The sequence below is a fragment of the Apteryx mantelli genome, chromosome 16, assembly GCF_036417845.1.
Source record: "Apteryx mantelli isolate bAptMan1 chromosome 16, bAptMan1.hap1, whole genome shotgun sequence".
Classification (NCBI taxonomy): domain Eukaryota; kingdom Metazoa; phylum Chordata; class Aves; order Apterygiformes; family Apterygidae; genus Apteryx; species Apteryx mantelli.
In genome coordinates, this window is record NC_089993.1 from 12,051,724 (window position 1) to 12,076,747 (window position 25,024).

A 25,024-nucleotide genomic window follows, 5' to 3' on the forward strand; every position below is an offset into this window, starting at 1 on the left:
GCCCGGTTACCAGTAGAAGATTAACTGATTACCATAAACACTAGCACTACTTTCCTGTGTAAACTGTTTTAGCAATGTCATTTATAGAGAAGAGTCCACATTCAGTTTTATGTTAGGCAATTTTTAACCTCTTTTTATCCATCAGAAGAGAAAGTAGTTTACTTGCCTAAATATGCAGAAACAGCCAACATAGTTCCCTCAGAAAAGCTAGTTAATTCTTTCTCTAGGATACACTAAAGGAAACATATACACTTATTTTTGGAAAGGTCTATCTCATTTCATCAAAAGTGATGATTTGACCATACCAACTTATATGACTGAAGAAATGCCTTTTTTTTTTTTAAGCAATATGGAAACCTTAAGAATTTTCATCCAAGAAACTTGTTACAAACAACTTGGCTTATACTATTCACTATCTATAGCTCTTTCAGAATGACCCTGCCATATGGATATTACTTCAAGACAAAAAAAATTTAATTATTCTATTTCCAACTATAGAATCCACATGGAGGATTTATTCTGAGACAAATATGTTGTGACAGTTGTCTTAGATAAGCTGGTCAATTTTATTTAATCTATTTGCCAAGATTATTTGCTATAATGCACATAAATACTTCACTACTAAAATCTGTATCAATAAAACACTCAAAATTTAGAATCACTGTATCCACTCAGATTGACAGCTTTCCATCAGTTTCCAACCTTTCTTTCCACTGGCATGCAGAGTGATGACAACCCTCTTTCACTCTTCCTCTGCCTTTACCTCTTTTGCCATGCTCTTTTATCATCACTTTGGCCCATCTTACGAAGCCCCCAGACCTGGCTCAGCCCACCCCAAAGCCTACTTCTATTTCTACTCCTGTATAGAGAGAGGCACAGTGAAAATGTAAATGGCCATGTTTACTACCAGTGTAAAAATAACTTATTAACTATTTTTCTACTCCAGTTCTGCCATCTTCTCTGGTGGACAACTACACGCAATGTCAGCGGCCTTTCAAGTCACCTCTCACTTCCACATCACTCTTCTTATGCAGTAGTTCACCAATTTCCTCCTATCCTGTGAAGGACGTTAGGAGGCAATGCCAAGGAAACATATCGCATATACTCACCGTTTTTGTATTTTTCCACAGGCATCTGTTGATGGCCATTTTTAGAGACAGACTATTAGGCTAGATAAACCATTGGTCTGATCTAGTATAGCCATTCTTGTACAGAAGACTACTACTCTCCCAGTTGCTTTTGCTTCCCACTGACACACTTCCATGTTCTTTCAATCTTCTCACATTTCATTCTCCTCTGGCATTTCCCTTCATATTAAAAACATAGGCTGTCACATTACAAATCTAGGCTCCCCCACATTTTAACAAAAAGCCTCTTTGATCTCATACCTTCCTAACAACCATGTTATCAGCATATTCAATAAACTAAGATATGAAAGGAGATCTAGAATTACTTGTTGTCAGTTCAGAACTAAACCCATGACTGTTAGGCTTCTGACCCCCATAATCCACTGAACCTCTTACCAAGGTTTCCAGTGACCTCCTCCTCGCCAATGACATCTCAAAATTGACACCACATCTCATTCTCTAACTGTAAGCTGCCTTCAACATTGAAGACTATTCTCTTTAAATATATATCTCTATCCTACTCTTTCAGTTCTCCTCTCCCAACTATCCCTGGAGAGATGGAGAACCCTTACCAACTTTCATCCTACCTTGCCATGTATAACCATGCTTGGGTAATTTCATCAACATCTTCAAACATCTCTATGCTGCCAACTTTCAGGTCTCTCAGTTACAGATCTATTTCCCCGTCTAAACTAAAATTTCCACCCATTTTGACATCATCTTCTGCATATCTTGCTGAATGTGCAAACTCAGAAGAGCTAAGTTCAACTCTATCTCAACTTTCCTTATTCACAGAACCAATTACCATCATCCTGTTTGTCATTCAATGCATTAACTCAGCATTATCAACCAAGACCTTTAACTGCTCATACCACCCCTATATCTACAGTTCAGACTCTTTTCTGCCTAGCTTAGTATCCACACTTGCACATCTATATATTCATTGAAACTCCTGTCCATGCTCTCATTGTTATAATTAATATCCACAATGACTACTTCTTGCCTTTTACAAAAGGCATTCTTCTGCCCTTCACAGCCATGTAAAAGCACAACCCTAAACATCACTTTCTTAGCTCATTTGCTTTGACCAGTATCTTCACTCTCTGCCAATACCTCCCATTCTGTCTCATATTAAACACAGGCTACCTGTCTTCAATTATAAGGCACTAGCCAATACTGCTCTCTTGCTTAGGTTACAGGCTGCCTGGAAGGAGGATCATATTTTACTGTCTTGTGTTAAAGTGCCCTGCACAATGGGGACCTCATACCTAACTTGGTTTGGTAGGCACCATGCTAATAGAAACAAGTAATTCGGGACATTGACTTACATTGTATGAGAAGGATACACTCCATTTTCAAGAACAAATTCCAAGACTGAACCTGTATCTAACAAGACACTTCTGGAACTTCTCAGATGTGTAAGATTTTCTTTCTCACTTCTCCATATACTTCCCTGCTAACCTACATTTATGACGAGAGAAAGACAAAAGAGGTCCTGTTAAATAAAATCTATTTCCCTTTTCTGACTATGGCCTAAGGGGGGAAAAAAGAAAAAAAAAAGTGCCATGGTGCACCCTGCACTTGCTCTCCTGCTAACCTGCACCCAGACTCTTGCTTAGTAAGACAATGAATACATGAAACTTGCTTTGCCACCCAGAGCATTTCCTATCAAAGTCAAGATCTATTGCTTGTTTCAGCATACAATCAATTTTTAATACTATGCTGAATTAACGCTGCTCATATGCAAGACCTGCACACTGACATGATTTTAACTTTTTCTCCAGAAGTCATACCAGGGGAAATGCAGCAAGCTCTGTCAGACTTAAGAAGAAAAACAAACAGAAAGGTCTAGAGAGTTTAAAAAAAAAATTACAAGAGGGGGACAGAATTTCATCAAGCTTTCTCCACACACCTCAGTTTTTCTGTCACACACACCCAGTATTTCTTTAAGAAGTTCCCATGTTGCTCTAAAGTTAGACTAGCATATCTTAAGTGTACACACAGATATACACATATATAGCATTAAAGCTTATTCCTCTGTAATACAGGGTTCTATCCCTACAGAAACCATATGCAGACCACTCCATGTGCAACTAACAGATATGACTGCATTCATGCAGGCACAAAAAAAAATTCTAATTAAAAACTACTCTGCCTTAGAGAAGGATCTAGGCTCCAACATTCAGCTTCAGACTTTTTCACCCCAAATCCAATGCTCATTGCTATTATTACTATAGCATTACTAAAAACTGAGATTGAATCTCATTACTAGGTTCAGATTCTATCTAGTAATTTTTACATGCACAAAAATAAATGTCTGAAAAAGATCTATCTGAAAACTATCAGTGAATTAAAAGTTCCATTTTTTTTTTGCCTTGGGAACTTGAAAGAATTACAACTATGGCAGTTTTCATTCTAGCCAAGCGCATTCCCTCTTCCACACCCTGCAAGAAAGCATTCACCAGCTACATCACCTGAGCTAAACGAAACTTACAATCAGACAACAGAAAGAGGAAGGAAAAGTACATTCGGGGATATTTTGTGTTGCTGGGCTTGTCCAAGAGCACACTCCAAACAATCAAGGAAAGAGAAACATTTAGAGCTAGTCAGTTTTATATAATGTATCTCCTTTTAACAGCACATGTGAATCACTTTTAAAAAAAATCAGTTAATGCCAAAATGACAAAGACAACTGGTTTAATCTCTATTTCATTTTTTTCTAGGCTCATAGGTTCCATATAGCCAAAGCTAAGTTTATGAGATTTTTAAAACTTCAGCATGACATATAGAGAAAAATGTGATCTGTGTTCGTGACTGTGTGAACATTTTTAATCCCCATATTCTCTCACTGGAAAACAAAACAAAACAAAACAAGTATTTAATGGAATGGATGAAATTAGGTCCTTACTGCTCCCAAGATCAGTGAAGAGATGCAATTTATTTCTTTACAAGAGCCTTAGTTACATGATCTGATGGAAACAGAATTAGACCCTATCCACACTATGAAGTTCCCCTTGTCTACCGCGCTTCCCGTAGTGCTTTCAGATTTTTGTTCCCACTCTGGCTCTTTGGATACTTGTTTTAGCAACCCAGTTTACAACAGTTTATGATTTGAGAGCTAAGGAGGCAACAGATTACAGCATGAGGGAAAGGACCAAAGAGTCAGAAGCAGAGGGAGCAGACAACCTTCTTAAGCCACCTTTACTACCAGGTAAGGCATTTGGGCAGATACATTCTTGTTTTCACCACTAACACAATTGAATCCATTGTGGACAATGATTTATTGCAAAAAGCCAGTTTCCTAGCACAGGAACAACTTCTTCCCTGTAAGACATCTTTAAGTTAAAAATGAAATAGAATTTGCGACAAATTAGCATATCCAACCAGGAAGCATTTATAGGAGCCATCCACTGCCAAGACACAAGATGTACATCCAATTTCTTCCAGGTAGGAACTCTGGGTCAACAGTTAGAGCCCAGAATTCCAGACTGAAGTCCAGAAATCCGAACCAAGGTAGTATTTATGGAATGAGAGGTACGAGACTTCATACACCCCAGAAAATCTTCACTGCTACTAAGAACTAAATAGGACTATAAAAAGATGTTACCAGCAAGGTTGGCAAATTTCTAAGTGAGAAAAAATGATAAATTACTTGACCAAGTATCTCAGTAACAGAAGAAATCAGAATTTAAATGACCACACCCCATTAAAAATTAAGTGTTTCTTATTTGAGTACTTAGCTTTATCTCTACAGGTAACATTGTTAGCTATTCAAAAAGGAAAGCTTCTTTCACAGTAAAGACTAAAGTTACATCTATGTTTTTTTATAAGATCTACTTCCACATCCACCCAATTTTCCTAGCCCAAGTCACATAATGTAATTGGAACTGTCATCTTTAACTACATTCCCAAGGACATGCCACTCTATTCCTAGCTGCAAGTTATAAAACTAGGATCCCTCACTATGCTGAATTTTCAAAAAACACTAAAAAAGCCCCAGATCTTCCACACTAAAAAAAACCCGATGATTCTAAGAAACAGCAAATTCACTTACAATTTTTACACAATAACTTCAAGTATTAACATAGTAAACCAGAGTAGTGTAACAAACACATTGGTATCAGGTATCTTAGAAGTAATCAAGATCTGATCTCTCTATACTTGACTAAAGACATCAACTGATTTTGAATCATTACACTTATTAAGGCTGAGGACTATGCATAACTGCACCTTAGAACTTAACACATAAGCTCTCACCCCAGTTTACTTCCAGCTCAACTGCTTTCCCTGACCTAAGGAAAAAAGAAAAAAAGACTTTCTGTACTATTTTATTAACTCTCAGAAGATCACAAGGACTTCCGCAGCCTCCACTCCTCTCCTATTAACTGCCAGTTAAAAACCAGATTGAAAAATCACAGCCAGCAAGGCCACCCCGAGTTCTCTGTTCCACTGCGGGCCCCCCAAAAACTTCAGCTTTTCTTTAAAGAAAAACACCTTCAAATAGAGAGCGCAAGGGCAACAAAGTTGCTACTTACGGGAGCGCGAAGGGACCAACAACCGCTGAAGCGAGATATATTAGGGCCACCACAGGTGCCCAGAGACCGGGGGGGGGGGGGGAGGAGGGCACCTGGGAGACAGGGGAGGGCGCGGGGGGACGCAGCGATCGGCTCCCGGCCGGGGCCGGGCTCCCACCGCGCCCTGCGCGGCGATCAACGTTCCCCCCCCGAGCCGCCAGGCGAGGCGCACCCGGAAATCCCGCCCGCACCGCCGCCCCGGGCCCGGCCCCGGCCCCGTGCAGGGCCCGGCCGCGGCGGACACCTTCCCCGCGGCCCGGGACGCGGCCGCCTAGGCCCCGGCCCCGGCCGCCCGCCCGCCCTCCGCGCCGCCGCGGCCCCGGCAGGCCCGGCGGCCGCCGCCGCTCGCCCAGCGCTAGGCCCCGCAGCCAGGAAGCGGCTCGGAGCCGCCGCGCTCGCCGCAGGCCCCGCGCCGGGCGCCGGCAGCCCCGCGGCCGCTGGGCCGCGCCGCGCCGCCCCGCCGCGCCCTGCCCACCTGGGTTGCCAGTCATTCCAGCTGCGCGGGTGGTAGTGCTGCCTGCTGCCGGTGCCGCTCAGCCGAGACCCCGGGGCTCTGCGGCTCATTACCTTGCCCGAGACGGCATGGCCGGCCGGGCAGCGGCGCGGGGCGGCGGGCGGCGGCGGCGGCTCCTCGGCGGCGCGGGGCAGGCGGCTGCTGCCTCACACGCAGGGCAGGGCAGGGGAGGCGGCGGCGGCGGCGGCGGCTGCTGCTGCTGCCCGGCCGCGCGGCATGCTGGGATCGCGGGCCATGGGGCCGCCCGCCCCCCTCCGCGGGGCACGCTGGGAGGGCGGGGCGCGCCGGGGGGCGGGGCCGCCGCGCGGCGGGCCGGGCTTCCCCCGCGCGGGGGCGGTGGCTCCGCGGGGGGCGGCGGTGGCTCCGCGGGGGGGGCGGTGGTTCCGGGGGGGCGGCGGCTCCGCGGGGGCCCGGCACCGCGGCCGGCAGCCTCCCCCCTCCCCTCCGCCCCCTCCCCGGGCCGACCCTCGCCAGCGGCAGGGCAGCCGGCGCCTCCCGCCCCCCGCCCTGAGGGGAGCCGGGGGCCCCGGGCGGGGGCGGCAGCCCCGATCCCTCCTGCCCTCGCCGCGCTGCGGGGAGATCACCCCTCGCGGGCGGACAGACTGCCGGCCCCCCGCGCCGCCGGGCAGGGCTGTGGGTGTGCCCCCGTGACAGGGGCTGTGGGTGTGCCGCCAGGACCAGGCTGTGCATGTCGTCGTCCCGCCAAGGCAGGGCTGTGAACATCCCCTCCCATGACAGGGGCTGTGGATGTCCCTCCCCTAAGACAGGGGCTGTGGACATTTCCCCCCCCCTCCCTGTGACAGGGGCTGTAGATGTCCCCCCAAGACTGGGGCTGTGGATGTCCCTCCCTTAAGACAGAGGCTGTGGTTGTCCCCCCAAGACAGGGGCTGTGGATGTGCCCCCCCCAAGACATGGCTGCAGATGTCCCCCCAAGACATGGCTGCAGATGTCCCCCCAAGACAGGGGCTGTGGACATTCCCCCCCCCCCCATGACAGAGGCTGTGGTTGTCCCCCCAAGACCGGGCTGTGAACATCCTCCCTGCTTCCCTCCGCGGCAGCCTCTGCTACCCTTCTCCTTGCTGGGGTCTCAGTGGGGAGCTTCCCCCTAAATAAGTCCTTTTCCCCTGCCTGGGTTTCTCCCCTTGGGATGTGCCACCCATGTGGCACTGCCAGCAAGAAGTCCGGTCTTTCCTTTGGCAGTGATCAGCAAAAAGCTGACAAATCACATACTAATAGTTTCTCCTTCTTCCTCCCAGCTGCTGAAATGCATTTTAAAAGAAATCTAGCAACATTTCTTCTTCCTAATCCTGGATTACTCTTCTGTGTGAAGAAGTCTCCACACTTGCTAGAAGGGCTTTTGATGCAAATAGCAGGGAAGGCCTATCTGTAAATAGGAAGGCAGGCAAACCTGGGAGGCGGGGGGAAAGCCTCCTCAGTTTGGCACATATTCTGGCTGCATTTCTCAAAAAAAGATGTAAAGACTGTCTCAGGCATATCGTTTCTCCTCCAAGATCTAGAAACTTAGCATATTTAATAAACCTGATTCCTGTCTGCAGAATATTTCCCTAGTTATGAAAAATTATAATAGCTTGGTCAGGTATTCAGCAAAGAGATCCAGGTAGACCAAACTCTTTTATTAATTACAATATCTTAGATTTAATATCACTGAAAGACCTGAGGAACTGTTTTAAATTCCTGCATGGCTAATACATCACAGTTCTGGTGGTGAATTAGCTAACACCCTGTTGCCACCTCTCCTTGATTCTACTGCACAGCCATGATCTTCGTGACACGATCTTGCTGGTTTACAGCCTGTAAATGCTCCTAAGACATGTACAGATTTCAAAAGCAGTCCCAGGACAAAAAAAAAAGTTGTATCACAAGGTTTCGTTACAGCATATATTTTGATGCAATAAGACCTAGTGTCCATCAGACTGCATTTCAACGGACATACTGTGAAAAGTAGTTGTAAATCTTGATTAAATGAGTCAGTTGTGCATAAATAATTAATTCCATGAGTCATGATAAATTGTTTTATTTTTCTTCTTTATAATTGAGATGGACATCCAGAATTACTTAAAATGCAACAAAATGAAGTTTTCTGACCTATAGCAACAATGCCTACTGCAAATTTGCTCACTCTTTCCAACAGAGTCTAACAGATCCCCTGCCATTGGCGATGCAGCAGGTGATGATTTTTCCTCTCATTTCACGACTGAGTAATATCCCAATGGTAACAACATGAATCGCTTGTGGGGAAAGGTAATAGCAGGAATGTATTTTCAACTACCTTTCAAACTGATTTAGCATGGGGAGGCAAGAAAGAAAACTGGCACAATATGACCAACACTGCCTGCAGATAGCAAGAGTTTAAGAACCACTAATTTAGTATTTGGTACAAGAAATTTTGTATCACAAATCGTGTATTCTAGTGATGAATTTGCTGCAGTCTGTGTGCTCTAATGCAGACTCTTCTGAGCATAGTTGTCTCATTTGTAAAATGATGATGTTTAGCTTTCTTAACTGCTGTTGTACACAGCCTTAAAAATGTAAAATGTTATATAGTCGCCAAGTACTGTCAAATACATACTTGATCTGTTTCTCCAAGGATGATTATATTGTGAAATTTGAATAGTATTATAGATAATTAAAATTCTCATAATGATTTGCAAGATACAGTAATAATTATTTGTATAACATATTTTCAATTATAGATTTCAATCAACCACTCTGTGCAGATGGACAAGGACATTCAGACACCACTTTATGGATGAAGAAGCACAGAGAAGCTGAGACTTAGGTTTTCAAAACTGCCTTCTGATTTCTGTCCTTAATTTTTGGACCTCAATTTTAGATACTTAATGGCCAGCACTGACATTAATTGGATCTGTAGGTTCTTGAGTCTTGTTAAAAAAAAAAAAAGTCTAAATCTGGACCCCCAGAATAGAAATATGTGGACTTAAAAGGCCTGTCCCAGGCCTCGAAAGCACTTGCAGAAATAGATACCCAGTCTGACTCCCTGGCTTATGCTCAGTCTACTCAATGAAACTGTCCATGTCCATCCTAATGCAGAACTCTGGAGTGACAGACACTGCGAGACACACTTTTCCTACTTTTTAATTCATGGTAATGATTTCTCTATTTAATATATAAAAGAAGACTATATTAATTTGAGTGTTATTTTTATTTGAAATAAACTGCAGATTGTATATATTTAATGTGCTTAAATAGGGCAGTAAGCACCATATTGCATCTTTTACTCCTTACTAGTTTATTTCTTTACTAAGCAGTATGTCTAGAAAAATCAGCATATGCTGAAAATTACAAGCCACTTTTGGCCCTATGGCTCCTTATGATCCGTAACAAAGCTACAGATTGAGAGAAAAACAATCACCAACCATGAGAGGGAAAAAGATGCTATTTCCTGTACTGGAAATAGGACAGAAGCCAAGGAGCAAAACAGTATTTAACTGGAGCAGAGAAGCACCACATGCCAAGATTTTGTAGCCTGAATATTGCAGATGCATGCCTCCTGAAAATTATAAAGGATTCCTAGAATAGTTATTCCCTATACCTGCCAATTCTACGGATTCAGTGACAGTAGACTGTTTTTATCAGTGACCTACCAGATTTTCAGTTGAATGGCCCCATACCCAGCAAGCCCACTATTTCCTGGACCTAGCAGACTCCAAGCACGTGATGTATGGCCAATCTGTGCAGGCATAGAAAACCTAGGGTGTCCAGAACATATTGTACTTGTGGTGCATGCACAGCTCATCAGCGCATGCACAGTAGGTCCCTCAGGACTCCTACTGTTTTCTTCATTAAAAATGTCGGTAGGTATAATTATGTATGTAGATTGTACTGCCGAGCAAAGATACTGTCTATCATGAACAAATGGTACAATCTGCATTGGGGCCTACTTTGTTTCATCCCAAACTGGATTTTTTCCTCATCCTTCTGTGTATATTAATATCTAGATCCAAACTAAAAATGGTCCTGAAAACAAAGCATGTTGAAACATTCTAGGGTTTTGTGTTGCAAATCTTTTTAATGCAAAAAAGCAGAATCTTACATTTTAGAAATATATAAATGCACTGTAAATTGAGCACTAACAAAAATCATCTTTTGTCTTCTTTGTTTACATAAAAGAGAAAGGAAAATATTTTACCTTTCCCGAGTAAAACTGAAATTTAAGTGACATGGCACATGGAAATCTGCCCTATTTCCTCAAGGTCTTTTAGAGGATAACTTTTACTGAACAGTGTTCCTCTGCATCAGTGCAAGAAATACAGTACATTAACTTTGTTAGAACTTACATTTTTGTTCTACAGAATTTCTTTGAGATTATTTCTTTAAAAGGTGAGCATTTTACATCTCCTAGATAAGACAGCATTGTATACTTTAGTATACAATATATGAGTAAATACATGAGTTCCTGCCACAGGTTCATCACAGTTTCATTATATCATGGATTAACCTAAGTCCTTGGTTGTGTGTGTAAACTCTGTTTCTTGGTTTTCTGTTTATTAACTGTAGGTTACCTTAAATGTTCTATATATCATTTGCATGCTACCAGCAGCAATCAACAGTCATAAAATCATAAACCTGAGTACTTCTATTTAATCAAATGGTACCTAAATAAGTAGTTGTTGGAGTTACTTTGACCTGACAAATATATAACCTAAAATAGATATAGGTCTTGAAATACTTGTTAAAATGACCAGGGAGAACATAGTAAAATAGTACATTTTCAGTTAATATAATGAACTCTATTACATCTGTTAGATTTCAGCCAGGGTAAAAATGGAAAGATAGCCCAAAGCAGTAGTTTGCACGCTGGTCTTCAGGAGAGCATGAACTGCAGCGATCCTTTTATGAGTTTTGGAAATCGCACAGAATGCCTTAGAGGAAAGTCATAGTAGACATGCAGTGTATTACACAGTTAAATTGACAGCATCGTAATAACTTGGTTAAAATTTTTTTCTCTATATCTCTGCAAACCAAACTCTTTGTGAAACAAGCTCACTTCTGATTGGTAGGTAACGCTGGCTGAGAGTCAAGTATGCCGAATAAAATATGTGCAACTCACACCGAATAAACTCCTTCTGAATAAAATATGTACAAAGAGCAGTGGTTCCCTCTTTTTGAATCATTTAGGAATCCAGTTAGACTCTCCTTTCTCGGTACTGTATCCAAGGTCCTGCCCGAGATGGTCTGTTATCTGCAAGCCAAACAAGGTGGCTACAGAACGGTTCATGTTGCTGTAAGAGCTGGCTGTTTTGACTGGAGGTTGTTGTGAGATTTGTGCTGCTTGCATTATTTTGGGAGAGCCTAGGCTGAAGCTTAATGAAAAACACTGCATCCTGCAAGAGTGAAAAGCTGAATCAGGACTTATGAGAAATTGCATATTATGAAATTGCTGCACAATGCTGGAACAGAGCTGGCATTAATTGTACTGCACTGCAGAAAAAGACAAAGTTGGAGCAAGAAGCAGTTACCTTTTATTGCAGATGCCAATTTTACAAGACTATTATACAGTGGAGTCCTTTTTAAAAATTAATAGTTTAGTTGATGCTGTGTTACCTTTCCAGTGAATTTTAGAATTTCTGTCTGTTGAAATAACTGCTTTCCCACATAAGCTTACATGTCCTATAGACCAAAGTTTATAGCATGTTTGTTGAAGAGAGGCTGCCGGAAGAAAGTACCAAGCCCTTAAGGCACAGCAAGCCTGTGGAAGTTTGTCTGGATAGTGTGATTAATGCAGTTTATTAATTTAGCTCACTTTGGTGCTTCTTGCTGATAGTGGAACTCTATGAAAACTAAAAGAAAAATTGGTCTAACAGGTACAGAACAATTAAACATGAAATATGTAGTAAACTTCCCCAAAGTATTTGTTCTTCAGTCTTCTCTAATTTTAATTGCTTTTTCTAGGCTTATTTTCTTTAATAAGAAACCTGTTTCTTTAATGTTTTCCAGATCTCAGCATTACAAAATCCTTATCTCTCGGTCTTTCCTTGAAGACCGTGCAAAAGACTTTGATGATATCACTAGAGATGTCACACGAGGTCATACTTTGCATGGCAGCCCGCTAGCCAGCTTTTCTGAGAAACAGCGCGGTATCGGAGCACAGACGGGAGGAGTCATGGAGCTAGACTCATACAGGTGTTTAAGCAGGAGGCCCCCACCGGCCCCACCGGCCCCCGGGGCTCCCAGGGCGAGCTGGGCTCGAGGCAGGGTCTGGTGCCCGTGCCCTGCGTGGGGAGCGGTGTGCAGAGCCCAGGGTTCCCGTGAGGAGACCCGTGTCCTCTCCAGCCCCGCTCTGGAGTCTAGACAACCTTGCTGGCCTGCCCCATCTTCCTGCCAGGGAGCGCTCGGCCCTTTCTTTCAAATCTGGGGAGCACACCATCCCTCCTTTGGTAACGAGGCTGGGAGAGACACCACGCTAAGCCTCATCGAATGGAAAAGATCTACATTAACTTCCTCCTTCGACCACAGGGATTCAAACCGTGCTGTGCTCTAACCCTCGGTTACAGAATTTCCCTTGATAATTACATATTCATTAAGTGAATACACAGAACATATAAGCCTGCCCGAACCGCGGTGTGGCAGGGTGCTCGCTCAGGCCCAGGGCCTGTTTAACTACGCCATGCTGAGAGGAAACGCACATGCCGCAGCGGTTACAGCCCTGCTTCGGGAGGCGGGAGACATGGGTCACAATTTCCTTGCGTGAAGTCTCGTCCCTCGACGCGAGTCCCTCAAGAAATATTCTGGCCAGCAAAACTACCAAGAGCTCCCCAAAAAGGCAAAGGGTAACATCTGCCCCTTCATAAGCTCTGCATAATTGGCAATATCCCCCCAGGGAGTCAAGAGCAGGACGGGCGGCAGCTGCCCGGGTGGCTGTGCGGTGTCCGATCCTGCCCACGCCAGTCCCGCGGCAGGGTGGGCACAGCAGGTTTGACCAGGGTTTTCCCACCAGAGAAGCGCAAAGGCTCGGAATGCAGCCCAGGTTGAGGAGCTTGTGTTAGATAACTTAAAGCTTTTTAGTAAAAAACGCACTGACAGACGTATGCATGACTGAATACAGTAACTGCAGTCACTGCAAGCCTACACCTATAGATATCCCTTCGCGTTTTAACTGGTAAATTTGTGAATAAAACTAGTAACAATTGTGCAAGCAAATTATAACCACGCAAAAGTAAAGCAGTAGACATTTCAGTGAAATAATAAAAGTCATGTAAATTCGGAGAAATGTAGGAAAACTAGAGTACCGTGTCTGCTGTCATTATTGGAAAAGTGAGTTAAACCTGTAGTTCCATAAACTAATGAAAATAATGAAGATAATGAATCTCATTTTCTAGAGATTCATCATCCATCTGACTGATTTTATAAGTGAAATTTAATACAATTTTCTGTCAATTCTGCAAATATTTCTCAGGTCCCACTCTGTTTTTCTTACAGTCCATCTTGTGAAGAGCATTTTGGTAGAAACATGCAAGCTGAGCCATCTGACTACAGACCTGGCAGTGGCACCAGAAGTTATTAACAGAGGGCCCATGATCCACGGGCTGGCCAACGGATCCCGTAACCTCTGCTTCCATGGGAAACCAACTAAAAAGTCATTCACGCCTCTGAATGTTTGTGTGATCACATGCTGCCGGGGTGGAAAACACTCACCAGCAGAAAACAAATGGAGATGATCTCCATTGTCTGTCGGGTGCATAAAGCTCAAATAAAGTCAGCATGTCCGAAACGTCTGTGTTTAGCGCTCGGCTTAGTGTGAGGAAGGGGGTCTTGGTGGCCACCATTGCCTGGCACGAGCTAGAGCAGCCCCAAGAGAGGTCAAAGTCTCCGTATGCAGAATTAAGGCTTTGGGCACCACTTAAGCAAAACCTCACCCGCACAGTTATCTTAGATGTTATTTTTGTGAGGAGGGCTGTGCCCATGCCTAAATAATGACATACAATACAATTCAAACTGAATCAAATGAGAATAATTTGTCTCCTACTGCTGGATATGTTCAGCGCAAAGATTTTGCATGAATTCGAGTCTGTGAAAAGCTTGATTTAGGAGAGCTGTCCAGCATTACATGAAAGAGAATCTGATTTCCTAAATAACATACTAGCTCTGTAATCACCACATCATCTTCCTGTATTGCTCTGTCTAAATCACTATACTTTCCAGCTTCTGCAACAGCAGCCTTACAAACCACAGCTTCCTTCAATGCACAGCTTTGACTCATCCCCAGGCCAGGACAAAAAATAGTATGTGGGTTTGTACATAAAAACTGTACGTAACTCATATTTAACCTTAATTCTGGCTTTTCCCAGTTTATAAGTTTTGATTTTGCAACCTTCATAAAATTCTTTAAATCCAGCTTTTGTCTGTTTACATTCAAAACTCCAAGGGTTTAGTCAGGAAGAAACAGAAGAAAAAAAGCAGAGCTCTCATCATGTGATATTTACATGTTCTTTTAACATTTTTTTGTGATTTACATATAATTTATATTCCTCAATCCCCAGTACTTGTGGTTTCTCTTGTAAAAACAAAAGGATGTTATTCCACAAGACTGTGTATCCTGTAAGACTTTCTAGGCAGAAATGGCATCTTTGCTTATATTTAGCACAGGAAGACCTTGATCTCATTGGGATCTCTGAGCACAACCATAACATTAAGTCTAATAATTATGCTGTAGAAGAGCCCAAGAGCCTGAAGGCAGTGGGAACTTGCCATTTGAAGCAGGATTAGCTCTCGAGCAGACCACATCTCCTGCTTTCGCTCCTTCTTTGCTTTACCAGAGTCCAGTTTACGCTACACCTTTGCGCAGTTCCTTGCAGTGCAGCTGTCCTCCTTGGGGCCACAGCTCATGTAGCCAATGCACAAAGAAGTGTTACAGCCCTTAAAGTAGGGCCTTTTAATAAACATGATTGGCCTTTCATTCAGTTAGAAAGCAATCAATAAGTGACATGTATTTATTGTTTTCTTTCATGTAAATTGCATTAAATTCTTATTTGGGATATTAATTAGAACATTTTTAGTCTATGGCGTGTAATTACTTAATTCTCACAGTTCCTTGAACTCATCATTCCTCAGTCTTGCATATAAGACATCATCCAGAATGAATAAAAATTAACCTTGAAATAATCAGTGATCCACTAGCATGGTGCTTCATCATAGTGTTTTTTCTTGTTATTTTTGTTCACTGAATATAAAAACAGGCAATGTTTTGGTCTCTTAACTCATTCGTTCAGCTGTTTTTGTAAAACAATGACACTAGAAAGGGTGCTGCATTTATTCAGGCTGATGTGCCCATTAGTTAAACACTTATTCTGCAGATAAACAAAATTCAGCTTCGAATGTCCAGGACAGTCCCCCAGCCCCTTAATGACGTGCTCACAGACCTATAAATCCCGGCTTTACACTCTCACCAACACATGGCTGAAGAACAAGCTAAGTGTTTAAACACTGAAAAGAAAATTCATGATGAGACAGAAAATTGACACTGAGAATTGCACCAGTAAATGCTACAGCTGCACAAATAATTGCTGTTTCAGTGTAATTACCACTCAGAAATGTGTGTGTACTATATACATACCTATGCATACATTTCCACATAGTGTTTGGATCAATATAATCAATTTATTCGAAATCTGGAATCCAACTTGAAAAAAAAAGGGTAAGTTTGAATGAAACGTATCCTTCAAATTCTGAACTTCTTAAGATTAAAAATGACACTGAAGCAAATTACAAAGGAACCCATCACTTCTAAGATATAATGAAATCAATCATTCAGGGGCAGCTTTTTAATGCATTTTCCTCCTCTTTTTCCCTCTCCACTGCCCCTAAGCGTGTCAGCAGCAGCCTGCTGGCTCCACAACGCCGCAGGTAATTTCAGGGTATGCCTCCTACAGCGGCACGGCTCCGCGCTGTGCTGAGCAGCGCTGGAACTCCCCCAGCCCAGCATACATAAGTAAGAGCCAGAGCACATCAGGGAGATGCACATCAGCATGTTAAAGCAGCCTCATATGTAAATAACTGATTTTTTTTTTTAATTAGAGAATATCAGTGATTTGCATAAGTGACATGATATATGCAATTTCTTTTGGTTCCCCAAACCCTCCTCATTAGAAATCATGTGGCTTAGTAAAATATGTAAAATTGATGTACGTTTATTGTAAAATGCCTGAATTGATTAATTACTCCATTTGATTTCTATATTTAAATTCTTTTAGCTGCATTCAGCTGTTCCACTGGAGTGGGCAACAGGGCAGGTCGAGGGGCACCGTGGCCTCTTCTGCCACCACAGCAGGAGCCGCGGAGCTGGAAACTCCAGCCTGAGCATGGAATTTCATCCTTCCCGTAGGCTGCTCTATTTATTTCCGATTTTTTCCTGCTCTCTTGGCATCCACTCTGAAAAGTGTCTTCCCGTGCTACTGTGCCCCAGCTGCACTAGGCCCGTTCTCCCTCTCCTCTCAAAAAGGAGATACTGTGGTGTCGAGCCCGCTGCTTGCCAGCCCTCCAGCCCAGCAGCGACCGCGCTCCTGCGTGTCGGCCGTCGCAAACCCCAAATGATAACTTCTCTCGTGCCTTGGTTTTCTTGGTGACAGCCTACACTCCTGTCCTGGCCAAAGCGGTTTCGGCGCACACTGCCAGGACACGGGTAGGTTTCCCCAGGCTGCGATTGCTGGGACGCCGCTGCCTCGGCCACTCGCTGGGCGCCAGGGTGCCCTCGGCGTGCTAGCGCGGACCCGAGGGCTGCGGCCAAGCTCGGGGCGCTGGGGGGCCTTGGAGCGGTGAAACCAGGCTGCGGAGCCCGCCCTGCGCTGCACGCCTCCGTGCCCTCGCCCCCTGCCAGCCCTGCCCCGCGTCACCCTCCGCCCCGGCCGGCAACGGCGCTCTCGTGGCTGCTCTCGCGCTGCTGTAGCTGGGCGTTTTTGCTTGTTTTGCTTCCCGCCGTGTCCGCAGACGACCATCCGGCCTGCGCTCCCTGCCCCGGCCCTCGGCTCCCTGGGCCGGAGCTCACGAGCTGGTTCTGCTGGTGCCCTAGCTCGTTCGGTCCCTCACGCTCTTTGTGATTTGCCTCTTAATAATCTTTCCTGCAATTACGCGCCCCAGAAGCGAAGCGCTTGGTTTTGCTTAGGCAGTCCTCAAGGTCTGCAGAGTTGCAGCTCACCCACATCATCCAGCAGCTACTCCTCCCTCCGCGACGGTCTCGCTCTAGAGGCAGGCGTGCTGCGAGAGCTCGGCAGAACGCAAGCGGGCAGAGCTGAAGAAGAGGTCCTGCATGCGGGCGGCATGCCGGACAGCCCGCGCAAGCCGTCGAACCCCTCCCGCACGCGAGGCTGGCCTCGGCTGCAGAGCCGTCCCGCGGAGGCCGCGTGCTGCACAGCCCCGCGCTCAGAGCCGCGCCGTGCCGCGCCGCAAGGCTCCGCGCGGGCCGCCCTTGGGCCACCCGGCCGGGCAGCGCGGGCGGGAGCCGGAGCCTCCAGCCGCCCGCCTCGCTCGGAGCAGCGGGTTACGAAACGCGCGGTCCTGGCGGGGCACTGGGAGTTGCTAAATGTGTTCTGATAGTCTCCATAGCAATGGAAAAGCATACTAAGAAGAGAAACCACAGAGAAGATATATGCCAGAGATATGTCTCCTTGACAACGGCAGAGGCCTGGGACTAAGAGCTGCCTGGAAAAGCTGCAGCCAGATCCCTCACGTCCTCCTCTGCCGGCGTGACTCAGGACGGAGCAAGGAGGCTACACCAAATTACAGCAATAAGTACCGAGACAAGAATAAACAGGACCACTAATGCCAGGAGTGAAACTACAACTGATTTACCCGAGCTGGAAGTATGCGTGTGTCAGCTCGTTTGCTTGCATATACAAATTACGTATACTTTTGATATATTCCCATGTCGCAGAGTCAAGAATTCAAAGATTACCAGGCTTAGTATAAGCCATGCAACCACATTCAGCCTTCCTGTTCATTCGCCTTATGAGACATTCCCTAATTACATGATCAAATGAGATTTTTTTTTTCTCTAGGACCCCTGCCTTGTTCCGTACACCAGGCAGATGATGCTGAATTGGTGAGTCAATATTTTGTCTTCTCCTCATTGTTCGATAGCTTGCCTCGGGCCTTCTTTATTTCCTGCTGTGCAAACATATTCATACAGACGGAATAAATTCCCTCATGAAGATTTCTGCAGCGGTTAGTATTGCAAGCAAGGTTAAATGCTACCAAACTGGAAAAATGCTAAAAATATTAGCTAAAGCGTAAACAGCAACTACAAGGGCAAAAAAGGCAGGAAGAGGCAAGCCAAAAATGCTCTACACCTGTGCATTTCACCAACTCACATGCATCGCTCCAGCAACCAAATAATCCAGCTGCTACTTTTGTTCTCGTTTCCCTCTCTGTTTACCTAGGTTTTTCTAAGGTTACCCAGCACCGGAGTACCCAGACACTGCTCCCGCGGCCCTCGCTGGGCCTTGCGGGGACCTGTCAGCTCCGCGAGGGAGAGCTTGGGTTAGCCATGCGCTAAAGCAGCTAGGATACTTTGGGGCTCTAAAAGGTATAATTTATAAGTAATGCTCAAATAAGTAAATAATACACAAAATCAGCTTAGGGACAGGTCCTGCCAGTGAACTTTGGCATTGACAGACAGCCTTGGGCCTGCAACTTGAAAACAAAGCATAGGTCCCCGTTTTATTCCTCAATAAAATGCAGAGCATCACGACTGGGAATTAGGCAAAGTCCCTACCATCGTTTATCATGTTAATGGTGAAGACAAATAAAGCACAGTATTTTCAGGCATATAGAGTATCACAAAGCAGGAAGTTCCACCACTTTTGCAGTAAATAAAACTTATAACCGAGTTGAGATTTTATTGAAATTAAATCCTATTGATTTCCCTCAGCTTTCTTCTAATTAAAAGATGTAATTGCCTTTTGATCGTTTAGGTAATTTCAAATTAATTCCATTGTTGTATCCTACTAGCTCAAGGATGCAGATCTCAAAGGAAAGGCGCATAGTTCCAGCTGTGTTGTTCACTTCTCCTTACCAGCCGACTATTCCCTGCATTGACGTTTTCAATATTTCCTAGAAACTGGAGGAACTCGGATTAAAAGTTTTCATGAATAACCCAGCCTCCAGTTTTGCAATTGCTAGATATTTACGCTACACCAGATGCTGCCAGTATAATACAGCAGCATTAAATGCTACTGGGCATATCATTAAGCTATCAAACAGGATGGGAAATTCAAATACAATTGCTGTGAGTGCTGTTAGGCCACAGAGAGATTGTAGCTGCTTGCAAAGAGATTTCCACTTAGGATCAAGGTAAGAGAGAGCACAAGCATGCACAGAGTTTTTTATTTAGCGAAGTGAAGGAATTGCCCAGACTTTTTGACAAAAGGAACGTCGCATTCACTGGAAGCCAGACCATTCACTCATGAGAAATTTGTCCCCACAGATCCATCTAACAGCCAGGTATTCCCCCATAGCTCTAGCTTGGGTACCTCACTCTCTCTGTACGATGTCTCCAACAATTACTCCTATTTGCAACAGATTTTTTTTTTACTATAGGACAAAGCAAAAACAAAGAGCCACACCACTGTATTTGACTTGATTGACACTAGAGAAGGCTCTGAACATCACACAGTCTTGGCTGCATGCATTTCAAACAGCATCCAGGTCCAAATGTTGCAAATTGCTCAGCTCTTTCAGAAAAGCCAAGCTAAAAGGCTTGGAACAGACATCCCTGTCTTTCTGACATGCACAGAAAGAGTGCAAAATTGCATATCTTTGGATAAAGTGATAGAAAATAAAGTTTTACAGGCAGAGGAGAGGAGCAGAAAGGATAGTGGCCCCAGAGGTGCCTGCACCCCGGCCCCCGAGAATGGGCACCCCAAGGATGGCTCCTTGCGCCGGCAGTGACCATCCACATATTGGACTCCACCAATTTGGCCTCCCTGCCATATATTGTTCCCATTCCTTATCCTGTTCTGTTTCCCACCTCTAGGGTCTGGTCTTCTGCTCCCCAGTGTGTGACCTGACACCAGGACAGAGCATCTGAAGGAGTGACCAGTGTCTGTAGCCGACGCCAAGCGCCCCAGCTCTGTTGGAGGTGGGATTGCAGGGCAAAATGCCAGCTGCATTGAAGTCAAAGAGAAAATTCAGGAATAATTCAGTGGAGAGAAATCTGAAGAGATCGTTTAGCAAAGCATGACTTTTCTAAAGAAAATCACTGTGCTATTATTTTGCCTGTCTCTTTTAGAAGCCTTTCTTGACTCACTGTATTTCTGTGGGTTTGAAAGCCACGTTCCCTCTTTTCACCTCCTAGAAAACCTCCCCGCTACCTTTCACAGGGCGACGGGGAGGAGAACATCTGATAGTTAGCTCCCACCGGCTGGAGGAGGAGAAAACAAGCAGGTTTTTCCAGAGCTCGCCTGACTACCTCAGGATGGAAAGATCACAGTATTGCATCCCTTTATGCAACCTCCAGGTGATCGCCTTGGAGCACATGTGCAAGACCCACATCCTGCAGCACGCGCGTGTCCCCACAAGGCCCAGAAGGGTTTAGGGGTGGCTCCTGCTGTCCACTTGCCTCCTGCTGCCACAGGGCCCCAGCCCACTCCTGGCTTCTCAGTCCCAGCTGAGGCAAAACCCACCACTTCTCCTTCCCCAGGGATGCCTGCGGGCCAGGAGGACACTGAGGGGCTTTCAAGCAACGAGTTTCCATTTACCACACTACACAGTGCAAACCTAAACTTCTCTTTTCTGACATGAGTTCATCACTTCCACTACCCTCCCTCCTTTCAGTTTCTGACCCTTCCTCTTCTCTTGTTCCTTCCCCTTCCACCATCAGCTTTTCCTCTTGCCTCAGCTACGCCTGCTCTTCTATGCTTCCTTTGACCACCTAAACCAAGGCTTTCCTGCCCGCTCTTTATTTAGACCTTTCTCACTTTCCCCCCCCCCCATTTCCCCTTCTTTCTTCTTGCATCCCTTTTTCCTTTCTCAGCCGTCAATGTTACCCTGGTACCGTTCCATGATACAACAGGTTGCAGACACTTATTAGGCAACCACATTTCTTGCACAATCTCCAGCCACCAAAAGCACCAAGTGTTTAACGAAGTGGCTGTGGCCAGGGAAAGTCTCCTACGGGCCAGCAGGATGATCCAGTAGTCATGACTCACAGATGTTGATACAGGTCGAGGTGGTGAAACAAAACCTGGAAGAGCATCAGGTCTCTTCTGGTTTCAGAAAACCCTGGTCAGGCTGTCACCCCACTGGCAGTGCACTCGGCAGCAGCTGACAGGGACACCTTGGAGGAGTCCAGGTACCCACACGACCCTCCCTCATCACCAGGCAATGGCTTCCCAAAAACACCCCCAAGGAGACACCTCCAAGGGGCTCTGCTCCACCATGATGTGCAGTTCTTACTGTCATCAGCAGATGGCCAAACATTACCATATATTCATAACATTTACACCAGAAAGGCCACAGTGTTGGGCAGAAAACTCCTTTCTTTGCCAGAAACATTTATTTATAAAATGGCATATGTACACTTGGCATTTACCTTTTTATAGGCGTTATTACAAAATGCATGACAAATGTTAACACTCATTTCCTCTCCTGATCTCGAGATGCTCGCCAAAGTAAAGAGGATTACACAGACAAACAGTATGATAAATCTCTACCCTGAAACACCTAAATATTAGTTCTTATTTCAAATGTATTTCCAATAAAGGAAAAGAAAAAGAAAAGAAAAAAAAAAGGCCTAAACCTGACTGCTATTAAGCCAATATTCCCATCGGCCGTCAGTAGGTGGCAGAGCACAAGAGCCTTCCAGGCAGCATCACCGGGGAAAGGGGATTTGAATTCAGAAAGTGTCTCATTAAAAACAAACCAGCTTGGGGCTGTTTTTGCAAACGCATGTCTTTATAGTGTTAACTATTTTGAAGAAAAGTAAGCAAATCTATTGCACCGGATCACAAGGGTGGAGGGGTTTTAACTTTATACTCTGATGTTGCATAATGTCTGAAATAATCAGCCCAGGCACTAACGTGGCTAACGGGAGCCAAAAGCCAAGGAATAACCTTTCCCGTGTCGCCTCGGGGCACGCCACGCAGACAGTCAGCCAGAACTCGAGACGGACGCAGTGAAGAGCAGGCGATGGCAGCAGGCACAAACAGCAGCAGCACGGCCCCAGCGCTAGCGGCCTCTCAACTGCCTTTCGGGAGCGCGACGGAAACACGTAGCTGCATCTTGCTCCTTTGGCCAGGACGCTCGGGCAGGTTCACCTTTCCCGAGATCGGTCAGGAAAAACAACTTTGTAAGGGCTGTATCACTGAAAAAAAAGGACAAAGCAGGAACCAGCTCCGTGACTCTGGTGAGCTTTAGGAAAACAATTTTCCTGAAATGCCGAGTTTCCAATAGCTTAGGAATTGCCATTTAATCTTCAGCTCGTTAAAGATTACTCTAGAGCTTCAACTGTAACCAGACAGAAATGCTTCCCTCTTTGTGTAATACTGTATTTTACTTTTTCTCAAACTTGTTCGGCTCCATTACAGCTTGCCAGCCAGCTGGGTAGTAACGTGGGTCGCCAGGATGGGTGTTGGTGTCTCCATCATCTGCAGGAAGTGCGTGACTGCCTCCCCCACAGACTCCAGGTAATTCCTGACCAATATTTTTTGAGACTGGTGACCCACAACTCTTGGTTACATGAAAGATGTAGGGTGACACAGGATCTCATCCGTGGATCCAGCTGGCAAAGGGTGAAATCCAATTTCTGCCTTTTGCTCTGGATTGGTAAGACTACAGATGTGCATTACTGCACACAAGGCTTTCACGCCTGGGAGCCCAGAGGCTGCTGGGGCTCCCCCTCCTATTCCTGCCCGCAGCCTAGGGAAGACATGGAAATGTTCCAAATGAGAAACGCGGCATAAAGCACACAGCAACATAGCCTACCCTGGATTAAATAGGGAGTGATTTTCACAGATCACTTCCCTGGATGAGGAATCCAATTCCTGTTCCCCGTTTGGGACGCTGCACGGTTCCTCCTGCACAGCTTCTGACATGTGGTGGGCACCAAAACCCTCTCCGTCCAGCGCGGCTGCAGTCAGGCACCAGTGCCTAATGGAGACCTTCTGTCACAAACAGAATTGCTCCTGAAATAGCATCTGTCCTTGTAATGACTAATCCCACACTGATAACCAGGCACCAGTTTAATCAAGGAGATCACAGCCTTCCTTTCACTCCCTTGGCCAGATGGATTGACCCTCCGTCCTCCCTCCTCTTGGGCCGCCTCTGTGCACCCTGAGTGTCCCACTGCCTTCTCACCAGGAGCCTTCCTGATGCCCTCATCACCCATGCTCAGAGGCCCACAGAGCCCTACAGCTCTGCAGCTGTGACCGCACGGCCAGTCTCCAGCTGGGACGCCTGCCCTGCTACGACCAGAGGTACGCTATGAGGAGACTCGAGTGCAGGCACAGGATCTACAATACATCTCAGCGGGTCTTTGACCTGGACAGCCAGGCTAGGATGTGCCCCAGGAGGCACATGCAGAGCCTGCCTGACTGCTCTGGTTTGTCAGATTATGCCCAATTTTCCACTCTCTGCAAACCAACCATCTTGGGTTTTGTTCCACATCCAAACTGCAGTTTTTTGTTCACCTTGAGGAGTATTATTTACATTATCCTGGCATCTGAAAAGGATTAGAGACGCTAATAGTGTGCTCCAGCCTGCTGAGCTAGGACCCTGTTGGGAAGTTCTTATGCTACGATAGTTCAAGAGTAGAGCACTGAAGGCCAGACCACAGGACGAGCAACAGTGCTCAAGGAGGCAATGAGGGTGGTGGCTGCTATATGGCAGTTCCTTCCTGCCCACCCACGAAAGCCCCGTCTTTGCACTCTGATCTCCAAGGCCTGCTGTGACACTTTAGTGAATCCTTGGGGAGACACCTAGCAAGGCCATGGTGGCTGCTCACGTGCACAACAGCAGCCACGAACAGGCACCATCCAGAACGAACTCTGAGCAAGACATCCTCAAACAGAGGGTGAGAGGCAGCCTTGCTCTGTAAATAACCTACTCTAATAGCTCCTAGGGGAGCCGCAGCAAGGTGGCTGTTTCGGCTTTCTAAGGAACCCGTGCTCCTAAATCCCACAGGTACTTTGGAAGAGCGCAGCAGTCCACTCCCCAGCAAATACCACTGTGCCGGCTGCTGGGAGGTACCACAGGGCATTATTTTGGAATCCTGCCATTTGGGGAATCAGTTGCTAAAAGTTCTCTTCATGTATTGTCTTTTTGTCTACAGTAACTCATTTCAGGATTTTCCAGCTTTAAAAGAAGTCTGTCTGATGGAGACTTAAAAGACTTTTTTCTTTAGCTTAACGTATTTATAAAACTATCTGTGGCTCAACAATCTGATTTAATCAGTTTGAGCAGATATAATTTAAGTACTGAATTCTTCAATTTCAGAAGATAACTCCTTTTGTCTTCCAAGAGCCCTATTATGACTAAGGCTATTGCTGACTTTATGACAAATAATTCCACTCTCAGACACCAGTGATCCTGGCAGGCAGCTTTAGAAACATGCGATTCTATGCATGTCAGAGAAAATGGATCATCCGAAAATAAAATGGCTCACTAAAGAACAAACAAAGCACACTGCCAGTCTTTTACGTGCTGCATTTTCTCGGCTGACAGCTGGGGACTTCCCGAGTCCCAGCCCTTTCTGATGCCTGCTCCCAGCCAGAGCAAATCCAGCGGAAAGGGCCTGCAGCCACCCTGCAAAGCACCGGGGCAGGAGAGAGCGGCTCGGA

At 45.5% G+C, this 25,024-nt stretch overlaps 1 protein-coding gene across 3 annotated transcripts in view; it reads right to left on the reverse strand.

The window, feature by feature from the left end:
• The window catches only part of SMG1 (SMG1 nonsense mediated mRNA decay associated PI3K related kinase), a 71,480-nt gene extending 65,179 nt beyond the window's left edge, over nt 1-6,301 (reverse strand). For 2 of the 3 annotated variants that reach the window (XM_067306493.1, XM_067306492.1), the window contains exon 1: nt 6,177-6,301. In XM_067306493.1, the coding sequence (XP_067162594.1) occupies nt 6,177-6,265 (89 nt within the window). In that variant the 5' untranslated portion in view covers nt 6,266-6,301. The remainder of the gene's footprint in view (nt 1-6,176) is intronic. The other variant, XM_067306494.1, reaches the window with a different exon arrangement.
• Nucleotides 6,302-25,024: the final 18,723 nt, after the last annotated feature.